Source organism: Saimiri boliviensis, chromosome 2 (assembly GCF_048565385.1).
Source record: "Saimiri boliviensis isolate mSaiBol1 chromosome 2, mSaiBol1.pri, whole genome shotgun sequence".
Classification (NCBI taxonomy): Eukaryota; Metazoa; Chordata; class Mammalia; order Primates; family Cebidae; genus Saimiri; species Saimiri boliviensis.
In genome coordinates this window covers 30,541,172-30,554,999 of record NC_133450.1, presented here as the reverse complement: position 1 = coordinate 30,554,999, position 13,828 = coordinate 30,541,172, and the positions used below count along the sequence as shown (strand labels likewise).

The 13,828-nt window shown below is 42.0% G+C and overlaps 1 protein-coding gene across 3 annotated transcripts in view; it reads left to right on the top strand.

The window, feature by feature from the left end:
- Window positions 1-13,828, top strand: part of PSEN1 (presenilin 1) — a 96,765-nt gene that overhangs the window by 49,504 nt on the left and 33,433 nt on the right. For all 3 annotated transcript variants that reach the window (XM_010335244.3, XM_003924504.3, XM_074393028.1), the window contains exons 6-7: window positions 5,910-5,977; window positions 13,307-13,527. In XM_010335244.3, the coding sequence (XP_010333546.1) occupies window positions 5,910-5,977; window positions 13,307-13,527 (289 nt within the window). The remainder of the gene's footprint in view (window positions 1-5,909; window positions 5,978-13,306; window positions 13,528-13,828) is intronic.

Genomic DNA, 13,828 nt, shown 5'->3' with positions numbered 1-13,828 from the left:
AGTAGCTGGGATTACAGGCGTGTGCCACCATGCCTGACTGATTTTTGTATTTTTGGTAGAGATGGGGTTTAACCATGTTGGCCAGGCTGGTCTTGAACTCCTAGCCTCAAGTGATCTGCCCACCTTGGTCTCCCAAAGTGCTGGGATTACAGGCATGAGCCACTGCACCTGGCCCTAAGTGGTTTTAATATTTTGATTTACAGTATACTGAAGAAATATACTCTTAAGACCTTTGTGAATCCCCTCATTCACAAATAACACTATAGGATATAATGGTCCCTGTTAAATACGGTGTAACTGAAGTCAGATTTTCATATTGGAGAACAGAACAATAAAGCCATCTACAGATGCTGATGTTAAATTGACTGGTGACTGGTCATCCCTTGCCTAAACTGGTAGCCATCATGCATCCCCTCACCATCTCTACAACTTCATTCCTTGGGAAGTGGGGGCTGGGAGGTTATACAGGAAAGACACAAATCCACCCTTCTCAGCCTCTCCTCCCCTAGCTCACTTTCTTGCCAAGTAGCTTACTGTCGAGTTTCAGCCAGCTAGCACGTTTCAGACTCATACCTTAGAAAAAATTATACATTATCACAAGTCATGGACCTTTAAGGTCATTTTCAAATATTAGAAATAATAAATGGTGGCTCGTGCCTATAACCCCAGCACTTTGGGAGTCCAAGGCAGAAGGATTGCTTGAGGTCAGGAGTTTGAGACGAGCCTGGGCAACATAGTGAGACCTATTTCTACCCGCACCTCCCCCAAAAAAAGTTAACTTTCCAAATGTTGGAGTCTGCTCTGTTTCCTTCTAGTGTTTATTTCTGTATACTTTTCTAACATGCTTAGTATATATAATCTCTGTGCATCCTTTCTTTTACTTTGGCATAAGCATTTTTTCTGTTATAAATTGTTAGAAAATATTTATATGGCTATGTGATGTTTGACTCGAGTACATTGTAATTTACTTGTCAAATGTCCCTGATGTTGGACATTTGTTCTTGGTGTTTCACTATTTTAAAAAACAGTAGTATCTTTATGCCTACAACTTTTTCAGTTTTTCTTTTTTTTTTTTTTTGAGATGGAGTTTCGCCCTTGTTACCCAGGCTGGAGTGCAATGGCGCGACCTCGGCTCACCGCAACCTCCGCCTCCTGGGGTCAGGCAATTCTCCTGCCTCAGCCTCCTGAGTAGCTGGGATTACAGGCACGTGCCACCATGCCCAGCTAATTTTTTGCACTTTTAGTAGAGACGGGGTTTCACCATGTTGACCAGGATGGTCTCGATCTCTCGACCTCGTGATCCACCCGCCTCGGCCTCCCAAAGTGCTGGGATTACAGGCTTGAGCCACTGCGCCCGGCGCTTTTCAGTTTTTCAAATTATTTCCTTAGGATAAAATCCTAGATGTAGAATTTCTGGGGCAAATTATCTACATATTTATAACTCGTTTGGTACACAAAATCCTGTTTTCAAAAAGTTTATCAATTTGTACTTGATACCAGTAGTGAATGAGAATATCTGTTATACCCCATCAGTGCTGAATTTTTTTTTTTTAACTCTGTGCTGGTTTTTATAGGTAAAGAAAATGTCTTAATTTGCATTTATTTGATTACTAGTAGTATCCCATACCTTTTCAATGCTTGTGAACTTTAAAATTACACAGAGTTTAACCTTGCTTGTTGAACATTTGAGTGAGTGGAAGTGTTAAGTGATGACCATCTGTGTCATCTGTTAGTGTATGGAGACCATTAAAGATGAAAGCGATGTATGATGATGACACGTTGTTGTCAACACTCAGAAGGCCAAAAAGCAAGTGATACAAATCCATGTTGGGTAGCGTTCCCCTCCCCTACTTTAAAAATGCTAGTTTCTTAATTCCTTTCCTTTATCCCTTTTTCACCATACATATTTTGCCTGTGCGTGTTTACTTGCCTTTAGTTTCTCTGCTTTAGTAGACTGACCTTGTGACTTTTATCAGGATCCTGTGATGCTTTTTTTGTTTGTGTATGGAGATGGGATTTCACCATCTGGACCTCGTGATCAGCCTGCCTAGGCCTCCCAACGTGCTGGGATTACAGGCATGAGCCACTGCGCCCAGCCGCCCTGTGATACTTTTGTTCTTCTATTTCTCAGATTTTACTGGAGGGTGGAATTCTACCTTTTCTTATAATCTAGAATTTTTTCTAGATTTCCTGCCTTTTCCTTACAAAATACCTGTGTAATTGGATAGACAGAGCTCTGGACTCAAGAGTTCTTTCTCCTCGTAATCTTAGGAAATTACTTAATTTTTCTGTGTTTTCATATTTTTACATATAAAAGAGAAAGCGTCATCTTTGAAAAATGAACTAATAATGTAAAAAAAAAGATCTAAAAAATATCTTTTTTTTTTTTTTTTTGCGATGGAATCTTGCTCTGTCACCCAGGCTGGAGTGCAGTGCACAATCTTGGCTCACTGCAACCTTTGCCTCCCTGGTTCAAGCGATTCTTCTGCCTCAGCCTCCCAGCATGCTTGAATTATAGGTGCCCTTCACTATACCTGGCTTTTTTTTTTTTTTTTAAAGTAAAGGCAGGGTTTTACCATATTGACCAGGCTGATCTCAAACTCCTGGCCTTAAGTGATCCGCCTGCCTGGGGCTCCCAAAGTGCTGGTGGGATTACAGGTGTGAGCCACCGTGGTGTCTTGCTTTTTTTTTTTTGAGATTGAGTCTCACTTTGTCACCCAGGCTGGAGTGCATTGGCATGATCTTGGCTTACTGCAGCCTCAGCCTCCAAAGTACCTGAGATTATAGGCATGCGACACCATCCCCAGCTAATTTTTGTATTTTTAGTAGAGACAGGGTTTCACCATGTTGGCCAGGCTGGTCTTGAACTCCTGGCTTCAAGTGATCTGCCTGCCTCAGCCTCCCAAAGTGCTGGGATTACAAATGTGAGCCACCATGCCTGGCTCTTTATTCTCCTCTGGGAGTGATGGCACACATAACTTTTTATTGTTCCACAGGTCTCTGAGGCTCTGAGGCTCTCTTTATTTTCCAATTTGTTTTCACTGTTGTTCTGGTTAGTTAATTTCTATTGATCTGTCTTCAGGTTTCCTGCCATTTGCTTTCTGTTACTAAACCTATTCAGTGAAATGTTTTTGGTTATTTTATTTTTAGTTCTAAAACTCCCATTTAGCCCTTCTTTACATTTTTTTCCTCTGAGACTTTAAAAAAATTTCTTTGATTTTAACAGTTTTTGCCCTTACTTCTTGCTCCAAGGATGTTGATATTTTTGTTTTATTGGCCAATTGATCTGATTGGGTTAGGTCCAGCCAGCCTTGTGTGAGTTATGATTACATTATCAGTTCATTTTTCAAAGCCTTTGCAGTGTTGCTCAGATCTGCCCCATGTAAATGCCACCCAGTCACCAGTCTGAGACTGGTATAGTGGTGGTCTATTTGTAATTTGGTCATCAGGATCAGTATGTGCTGTTGAGGATCATATACATACTTGCTCACCTGGGGAATGGACCCACAAGTTTGTAAACAGCTTTAAGAGATTGCTCTCATGAGTTTCTCTCATTCTGTGATCTCCCTGTGGTTTCTTGGGCTTCCCTTTTTCATTCTTCCAGCCAGAAAGTGGACTTTATTTCTAAAGTCAGGCCCAAAATGTGGGATGAGAGAGAGAAAGCAAGGGCTGTTTGCCCCACTCTTTCAGACTGACATCCTTCCAGAGAGGAAGGATTCCCTCCCTCTGAACTTTAGACTTCTGCCACCCACATTGCCACCCATCACCACAGGATCGTGTGAAGACTCGGCATAAGAGAATGGAGAAAAGGGGAAAAGAAGAAAAATTGGATTTTTACTCTCTCTGTGTGTTAGGAGACTTCTTTCCAAATCCTCAAGCCAGAACTAGAGGTTTTGTGGAGCTCCCATTGTCTTGCTAATGCCCACATAGGTTGTGTGGAATACAGGTGGAGGGAAAAAATGGTCTGCTAACTGCTAGTACTTCTAATTTCCAAGCCCACCTACTTCTCTTTACTTTCCATTGCTTGAAACCAGCTGTCTGCTTTCTGCCCAAGTTTTGTAACTGTGTTCAGTGGGACAGAGAATGGAATGTGCTTATTCATCTTATCTGAAACCTTTCTTGATATATTTTTTGTCAGTTTTGTCCGTGTTTTATCCATCCTTCATTTTATTTTATTTTATTTTATTTATTTATTTTTTAAGACAGGGTTTCACCATGTTGGCCAGGCTGGTCTTGAACTCCTGACCTCAGGTGATCCGCCTGACTCGGCCTCCCAAAGTGCTGAGATTACAGGCGTGAGCCACCACGCCCAGCCTATTTTATTTTTTGAGATAGAGTCTCTGTCTGTCACCCAGACTGGAGTGCTGGAGTGCAATGGCACAATCTTGGCTCACTGTAACCTCCGCCTTCTGGGTTCAAGTGATTCTCCTGCTTCAGCTTCCCGAGTATCTGGGATTACAGGGACGCGCCACCATGCCTGGCTAATATTTGCATTTTTAGTAGAGACGGGATTTTGCCACGTTGCCCAGGCTGGTCTTGAACTTCTGACCTCAGGTCATCCACTGCCTTTGGCCTCCTAAAGTGCTGGGACTATAGGCCTGAGCCACCACATCCGGCCCCATCCTTCATTTTAAGACAGTCTAAGAGATTTGTATTCAGCCAGATTTCCACGTTTACTTGTTTGTGTTGTGATTTTTTAAAATGTTCAAATCTTAGCATGCACAAACAATAAACAATTCTATAGGAAAAAGTTGTTTATGCTTGACTCCCAGTATAAAGTAGAGGAGCTTTTGAGTCAGAGATTTAGTAACTTGCCTGAGGATTTCTGGTATCAGTGGTTGGTTATGCAATGTCTGTGACAAGCCCTAGAAGCTAAAAGACCAAACCTTAAAATGTTAGAAACAGAAAAAACAGTTAATTTTTTTTTTTTTTTTTTTTTTTTGAGATGGAGTTTCGCTCTTGTTACCCAGGCTGGAGTGCAATGGCGCAATCTCGGCTCACTGTAACCTCCGCCTCCTGGGTTCAGGCAATTCTCCTGCCTCAGCCTCCTGAGTAGCTGGGATTACAGGCACGTGCCACCATGCCCAGCTAATTTTTTGTATTTTTAGTAGAGACAGGGTTTCACCAGGTTGACCAGGATGGTCTCGATCTCTTGACCTCGCGATCCACCCGCCTCGGCCTCCCAAAGTGCTGGGATTACAGGCTTGAGCCACTGCACCTGGCCGTTCAGTTTACTTTGATATGTATTAATAATAACAAAGACTAATAGATGAGAAGCTAGACAGAAATTTTACAAACCAAGTACTACAAAATATGAATGGTAGACTCTAGGTGATATATGGGTGTACATTGTAAAAATTACTAAATTTTGCTGTTTGAAAATTTTTGTAATAAAATGCTGGAAAATTTTTGTAGAAGCATACCAAAAACAACTACATTGTATTTGGATAGTCAGCTTAATTTAGAATATTCAAATGTCCAAGGAGTACCAATGTCTTAAGCCATTCTGTTGGCCTTTCCCAAATCGTACTATTTTATGAAGTTGTTTTAAAGAGAGATGCAGGCCTGGCGTGGTGGTGCACATCTGTCATCTCAGCACTTGGGGAGCCTGAGGCCGGTAGATTGCTTGAGGTCAGCAGTTCAAGACTAGCCTGGGCAACATGGCAAGACCCCCTCTCTACTAAAAATACAAAAAATTAGCTGGGCATGATGGTGCATGCCTGTAGTCCCAGCTACTCGGGAGGCTGAGGCAGGAGAACCACTTGAACCCAGGAGGCAGAGATTGCAGTGAGCTGAGATTGCACCACTGCACTCCAACCTGGGCGACAGAGTGAGACTCCATCTCAAAAAAAAAAATAAAAGGTTGTGGGACCTGTTATTTAATTACATTGAAATGCTTTCTTTTCTAGGTCATCCATGCCTGGCTTATTATATCATCTCTATTGCTGCTGTTCTTTTTTTCATTCATTTACTTGGGGTAAGTCATGAAATTTTTGGTCTTTCAAAATCAACTACCTTTGTGCTCCATAGCTATCACTTAAAGCTATGTACTTTGTTGATGAATTACTCTTGTTTCCAAATATAGGTCATACTTGGTATATAAACGATAAATCGGTATTACTATTGAGACATGATTCTGTTCCTTGCTTATAATAAGTAGAAGTGAAAGAACTCAAGACTACAGTTAATTCTAAGCCTTTTTGATGATGATATATTCTTCTAGTAGAAGTCTATGAATCAGAATTTTAAGAAAGGGTGCAGTGGCTCATGCCTGTTATCCCAGCACTTTGGGAGGCTGAGGCAGGCAGATCACGAGGTCAAGAGATTGAGACCATCCTGGCCAACATGGTGAAACCTCGTCTCTATATTAAAAAAAAAAAAAGTGGGCCAGGCGCGGTGGCTCATGCCTGTAATCCCAGCACTTCGGGAGGCCGAGGCGGGCAGATCACGAGGTCAAGAGATCAAGACCACCCCGGTCAACATGGTGAAACACCGTCTCTACTAAAAATACAAAAAATTAGCTGGGCATGGTGGCGCATGCCTGTAATCCTAGCTACTCAGGAGGCTGAGGCAGGAGAATTGCCTGAACCCAGCAGGCGGAGGTTGCGGTGAGCCGAGATCGTGCCATTGCACTCCAGCCTGGGTAACAAGAGTGAAACTCCGTCTCAGAAAAAAAATTAAAAAGTATTAAAAACAAGAATTAATTTTCGTACATCTGTATTGTTTTTTATCAGTGACACTTTTTTCTTTCAAATGAAATCTTAAATGAGATTTTCACGTATAATATAGAAAAAAGTGTATCTGGGCTGGGTGCGATGGCTCACACCTATAATCCCAGCACTTTGGGAGGCCAAGGCTGGTGGATCACGCACGAGGTCAGAAGTTCAAGATCAGACTGGCCAAGGCAAAGATGCTGAAACCCGTCTCTACTAAAAATTAGTCGGGCATGGTGGCAGGCGCCTATAATCCCAGCTACTCGGGAGGCTGAGGCAGGAGAATTGCTTGAACCTGGGTGGCAGAGGTTTCAGTGAGCCAAGATCGCATCACTGCACTCCAGCCTGGGCGATAGAGTGAGACTCCATCTCAAAAAAAAAAAAAGAAAAGAAAAAAGTGGATCTGGTTGGTCAAAGAGAATAGAATAGTGAAGCTCAGAGAAGCTCAGACTGAGAAAAGCCTGGCCTTTTTCTCAGCTCAGGTGGCAGAATACAGTTTGTAAACAATTGCCCTAGTTCTTAAATTTGAAGAGACTGGCCGGGTGCGGTGGCTCAAGCCTGTAATCCCAGCACTTTGGGAGGCCGAGGCGGGTGGATCACGAGGTCAAGAGATCGAGACCATCCTGGTCAACATGGTGAAACCCCGTCTCTACTAAAAATACAAAAAAATTAGCTGGGCATGGTGGCACGTGCCTATAATCCCAGCTACTCAGGAGGCTGAGGCAGGAGAATTGCCTGAGCCCAGGAGGCGGAGGTTGCGGTGAGCCAAGATCGCGCCATTGCACTCCAGCCTGGGTAACAAGAGCGAAACTCCGTCTCAAAAAAAAAAAAAATAATCACAGACAAAAGAAGCAAATGTGAGAATCTATGAAATGGATGATATTCTAGAAAAAAAATTACCCAAACTGACCCCTGAAGAGAGAAAATCTAAACAGAGCAAAAAAGAAATACAGAAAGTTACTGAAGTAGTTGCTACCCAACCTGCACAAATAATAATACTGGGCCCCAATGGATTCATAGGGAAATTCTGTTAAACCTCCTTTAAGGATTGGTAACACTATTTTAAGTGTTTCAGAACACAGAAAAAGTAAAAACCTTCCAGATTAATCTAATGAAGCCAGCATAACGTTGATAACTAAAGCCCTGCAAGTTATCAAGAAAAAGAAAACCGTTGGTCAGTTATATTTATTGATCTCAAAAGAATAACAAAATATTAAGAGAATTCAGCAATAGACTAAAAGAGTAATACATTTGACCAAGTGGAGTTTGTTTGCAGAATGGAAGACTGGTTCATTATAAGTCACCATATTACTAAATCATTATCTCTGTACATGCTAAAGGCATTTGATAAGATTCCACACCGGCTCTTGATCAGATTCCTTAATAAAACAGACAGATGGGGCTATGTGTGGTGGCTTATGCTTATAATCTCAATACTTGGGGAGGCCAAGGTGGGAGGATCGATTGAGGTTGGGAGTTGGATACCGACCTGCACAACATAACAAGACTCTGCCTCTACAAAACATAGATTACCCAGTCGTGGTGTGTGCCTCTAGTCCTAGCTGCATGGGAGACTAAGGTGGGAGGATGGCTTGAGCCCAGGAATTCAAGGCTGCAGTGAACTATGATTGCACCACTGCACTCCAGCCTGGGTGATGGAGCGAGACCCATTCTCTAAAAATAAAGAAATAAATAAATCTCTTAACCTGATAAAATATATGAATCTTATTCTAAAAGCTATTGTCATCCTCATAGGGAAGCTAGAAGCTTGCCTATTAAGGTCAGGAATGAGTTGAAGGTTTTCTTTCTTTCTTTCTCTATTCCTTTCTTTTTTCTTTCCTTTCTTTCTTTTCTTTTCTTTTTTCCTGAGACGAAGTCTTTGTCTATCATCCAGGCTGGAGTGCAATGGTGTGATCTTGGCTCACAGTACCCTCCACCTCCCAGATTCAAGCAGTTATCCCACCTCAGCCTCCCAAGTAGCTGGAAGTACAGGCGCCTACCACCACACCTGGCTAATTTTTGTATTTTTAGTAGAGCAGGGGTTTTACCACGTTGGCCAGGCTGATCTTGAAATTCTGACCTCAGGTGATCTGCCCACCTCAACCTCTCAGAGTGTTGGGATTACAGGCGTGAGCTGCTGTGCTCCGCAGAGATGGAGGTTTTCTTTACCACCGGTTATCCAGCATTACTCTGGAGGGACTAGCAAACACAATTAAACAAGAGAAAGAAATAAGAACTATATAATTTGGAAAAGAAGGTTAAATTATCAATATTTGGAGATAAAATGATTGTTTACTTTGTTTTAGAACTAACTGAAAACCGGCCGGGCGCGGTGGCTCAAGCCTGTAATCCCAGCACTTTGGGAGGCCGAGGCGGGTGGATCACGAGGTCGAGAGATCGAGACCAACCTGGTCAACATGGTGAAACCCCGTCTCTACTAAAAATAACAAAAAATTAGCTGGGCATGGTGGTGCGTGCCTGTAATCCCAGCTACTCAGGAGGCTGAGGCAGGAGAATTGCCTGATCCCAGGAGGCGGAGGTTGCGGTGAGCCGAGATCGCACCATTGCACTCCAGCCTGGGTAACAAGAGCGAAACTCCGTCTAAAAAAAAAAGAAAAAAGAAAAAAAAAAAAAAAAAAAGAACTAACTGAAAACCAGTTCGAATTACTAAGTAAGTTTATTAAGGCAGTTGAATACAAAATTAAACACAAATCCCTAGGCTGGGCGTGGTGGTTCATGCCTGTAATCTGAGCACTTCGGGAGGCCAAGGTGGGTGGATCACCCAAGGTCAGGAGTTCGAGACCAGCCTGGCCAACACATTGAAACCCCATCTCTACTAAAAATACAAAAAAAAAGCTGGGCGTGGTGGCAGCCGCCTATAGTCCCAGCTACTCAGGAGGCTGAGGCAGGAGAATCACTTGAACCTGGGAAGCGGAGGTTACAGTGAGCCAAGATCATACCATTGCACTCCAGTGTGGGCAACAAGAGCGAAACTTCGCCTCAAAAAAAAAAAAAAAAAAAAAACTCCACAAATCAATAACCTTCGCATAAACAACTAGTTAGGAAACATAATAAAAGGACAAATTCCATTTATAATAGCAGCAAAAAAGTTAAATATCTATGAGTAAACAAGAATTGTGTAAGCCCTGGACACTAGTGAGCCTGAGATGCTGGCTAAGGCCCTGGCCCCGCTTCCCTTTAGCTGAGCAGTATGGAGAACATCTTGCACAGGCTGCAGACTGCCCTCCAAGAAGCCCTTGACCTTTACCATGTGTTGGTCTTTGGTGACTGGGTGGGCACCAAGCAGTAGCAGGTGCAGACTGAGCTGGCCTCTGCCTTCCTTTGGATACATAGCCAGCTGGAGGCCAACAACTGGGTGGATGTGACTGATGGTGGCTCCAGGCCCTCTCCAGCTCACATTCACCCTCCTGACGTATATTGTACTCAGAGCTTCTCGTGCATGCTGTGCAGGGGAAGGCACAAGCACTGAGGACCAGCAGTCCCTGTTCCACTACAGCGCTGCTGCTTCTGAAAATTTTTTTTTTTTGAGACGGAGTTTCACTCTTGTTACCCAGGCTGGAGTGCAGTGGCACGATCTCGGCTCACCGTAACCTCCACCTCTTGGGTTCAAGCAATTCTCCTTCCTCAGCCCCCCGAGTAGCTGGGACTACAGGCACACGCCACCATGCCCAGCTAATTTTTGTATTTTTAGTAGAGACGGGGTTTCACCATGTTGACCAGGATGGTCTCGTTTTTGTTTTTTTTTTTTCGAGACAGAGTTTCGCTCTTGTAACCCAGGCTGGAGTGCAATGGCGCGATCTTGGCTCACCGCAACCTCCGCCTCCTGGGTTCAGGCAATTCTCCTGCCTCAGCCTCCTGAGTAGCTGGGATTACAGTAATGCGCCACCATGCCCAGCTAAGTTTTTGTATTTTTAGTAGAGACGGGGTTTCACCATGTTGACCAGGATGGTCTCGATCTCTTAACGTCGTGATCCACCCGCCTTGGACTCCCAAAGTGGAAAAATTGGTATTTTAAGTGAATAAACTGACAGCGTAGAGAAGTAAAAAAGATACTTTACAAGATCTGTGACTGAGAAATTTTAAGGCTAGGTGTAGTTGCTCACACTTGTAATCCCACCAATTTGGGAGGCTGAGGTGGGAGGATCCTTGAGCCCCAGGGATTCTAAATGAGGCTGGGCAACATGGTGAACCTCCATCTCTACAAAAAAAGGCAAAACTTAGCCAGGCTTGGTGGTGCATACCTGTAGTCCTAACTGCTTGGGAGGCTGAGGCAGGAGGATTCACTTGAGCCAAGGACTTTGACGCTGCAGTGACGTATGATTGTGCCACCAGGTGACAGTGAGAACTTGTCTCTATTTAAAGAAGAAATAATTAAAATATGCTATCATTTGTGTCAAGTAGAAAAGTGTATGTATATGTATAGAGTCTCTGGAGGGGGATGAAATTAATAATAGTGCTTTCCAGCCAGCCATGGCTCACACTTGTAATCTCAACATTTTCGGAGGTGAAGATGGGAGGATTGCTTGAGCCTAGGAGTTCAAAGCCAGCCTGGGCAACATAGCAAGACCCCATCTCAAAAAAAAATAAAATACTGCTTTCTGCTAGAGAGGGGAACTGTGAGACACAGTGGGAGAAAACCTAGTTTTCACGGTATCTGTTGTGAATTTTATATCTTATTCACATGTTACCTAGCCAAAGATTAATAAATAGGTTGGATGTTGTTTCTTTTTAAGTTTGAGGATACCTGAAATGCTTAATACAGATAAATATCTACATTGTCCAGAAATTTCAACATTTACTCTGTTTTGGAATTTCAAAGTGGGAGAGGAATCGTCTTTTTGGTTAGTACCTGAAACTCAAAAGTTTGTGCCTAAAAGTGTGCTTGCTTTCTCCTCAGTTACCTCAGGCATCTTTTATAGTTACAGTCTCTTTGTTGTTAGATGGTGGATTTTTCCTCCCTAAAATTCAAATGCATTTTCTTCATTATAAAAATGCCAAACATTCATTGTTTTTTTAAAAAGACATAGGAGAAAAATCACCAGATTCCTACCACCTAAAGATAAGTCCTGTCATCATCAGTTTCTCATCTGCTCTTCTCTCAGTTTTATGTAAATGGGATCATAAACAGGATCCTTTATTTTTTCAAGCAAGTGTATTATGCCTATACTCCATGTTTATATGTGTGTATTAAAAACGTGTGTGCGTATATATATATATATATATATACGCACACACATATATATGCACACACATACATATATATATACGCACACATATATATATACATATATGATGATTTCTCTCCTGCTTTGAAGGAGAAAGAAAGCACACCTTTATTTAAGTATAAACTTTAGGTTTCCATTATTATCCAGAAATATGATTTATCTCCTATTTTGAAATGCCAAAATATATACATATTTATAAATGTATTTTTTAAAAATTGTATATAAAAATTATATATTAAAATTATATATATGCAATTTTAAAAAATGTTAGAATTAGGATCTTGCCCTGTTGCCCAAGCTGGAGTGCAGTAGTGTGAGCATGGTTCACACAGCCTCCAACTTGGAGGCTCAAACTATCTTCCTGCCCAGCCTCCTGAGTAGCTGGGACTGCAGGTATGTGCCATCACCTCCAGCTAATTAAAAAAATTTTTTGTAGTGATAGAGTCTCACTGTGTTGCCCAGGCTGGTCTGGAATTCCTGGCCTCAAGTGATCCTCCCACCTCCCACCTTGGCTTCCCAAAGTGCTAGAATTACAGGCGTGAGCCACTGTGCCATATATCTACTTTTAATGACGACTAAATCTCATTGTATGGGAATTTATGTTGTAGCTATAAAATGTATTGGCAGATGTTTAATTTTTTTCTAATTTCAGATATTTTAAACTAATATTTACTGAAGTATAACATTTTAGGTATTACATGATCTTTTTTTCTGTTTGTACTTACTTTTATAGTTATGGCCTGTGAAACTGGTTTCCCATTTATATGAATGATATAGAGCTTTCTGTTTGGGAAAAAAAAAAAAAAAGTTCAGCTTTTTTTCAGGGAAAAAGTGAGTTGTTCAGCTTGAGGGAAAAAAGTGAATTAGTTGGCCAGGTGCTATGGCTCATTCTTGTAAACCCAGCACTTTGGGAAGCTGAGGTGGGCAGGTTGCTTGAACCCAGGAATTTGAGACCAACCTGGGCAACATGGTGAAACCCTAGCTCTACAAAAAAAAAAAAAAAAAAAAAAAAAAAAAAAATTAGCCGGTGGCACACACCTGTTGTCCCGGCTACATAGGAGGCCAAGCTGGAAGGACCACCTGAGCTCCAGAGGCCAAGACTGCAGTGAGCTGTGATTGCACTACTGTACTCCAGCCTGGGTGACAGAATGAGACCCTAGCTAAAATAAATAATAATTTAAAGGAAAGTGTTAAATAAATACTAGCACAGTTGATACAGGTTATGTTAAAATTATAAAGGTGGGATATGAATATCTAATGTTTGGGAGCCATCACATTATTCTAAACAATGTTTTGATGAAAATTACTGTACAGAAATCTTTTAAAATCTGTGTAACTTTTTTTCAGGGAAGTGTTTAAAACCTATAACGTTGCTGTGGACTACATTACTGTTGCACTCCTGATCTGGAATTTTGGTGTGGTGGGAATGATTGCCATTCACTGGAAAGGTCCACTTCGACTCCAGCAGGCATATCTCATTATGATTAGTGCCCTCATGGCCCTGGTGTTTATCAAGTACCTCCCTGAATGGACTGCATGGCTCATCTTGGCTGTGATTTCAGTATATGGTAAAACCCAAGACTGATAATTTGTCACAGAAATGCCTCATTGGAGTGTTTTCTTTCCTCATCTATCTTGATTTAGAGAAAATGGTAAAATTCCATAGCTCTAGAGTAAATCATTAATTAGCTATAGTAACTTTTTCATTTGAAAATTTCAGCTGGGCATGGTAATTCATGCCTTTAATCCCAGCACTTTGGGAGGCTGAGGCAGACAGGTCACCTAAGCTCATAGTTCAAGACCAGCCTGGGCAACTTGGCAAAACCTCGTATCTACAGAAAATACAAAAATTAGCTGGTCATGGTAGTG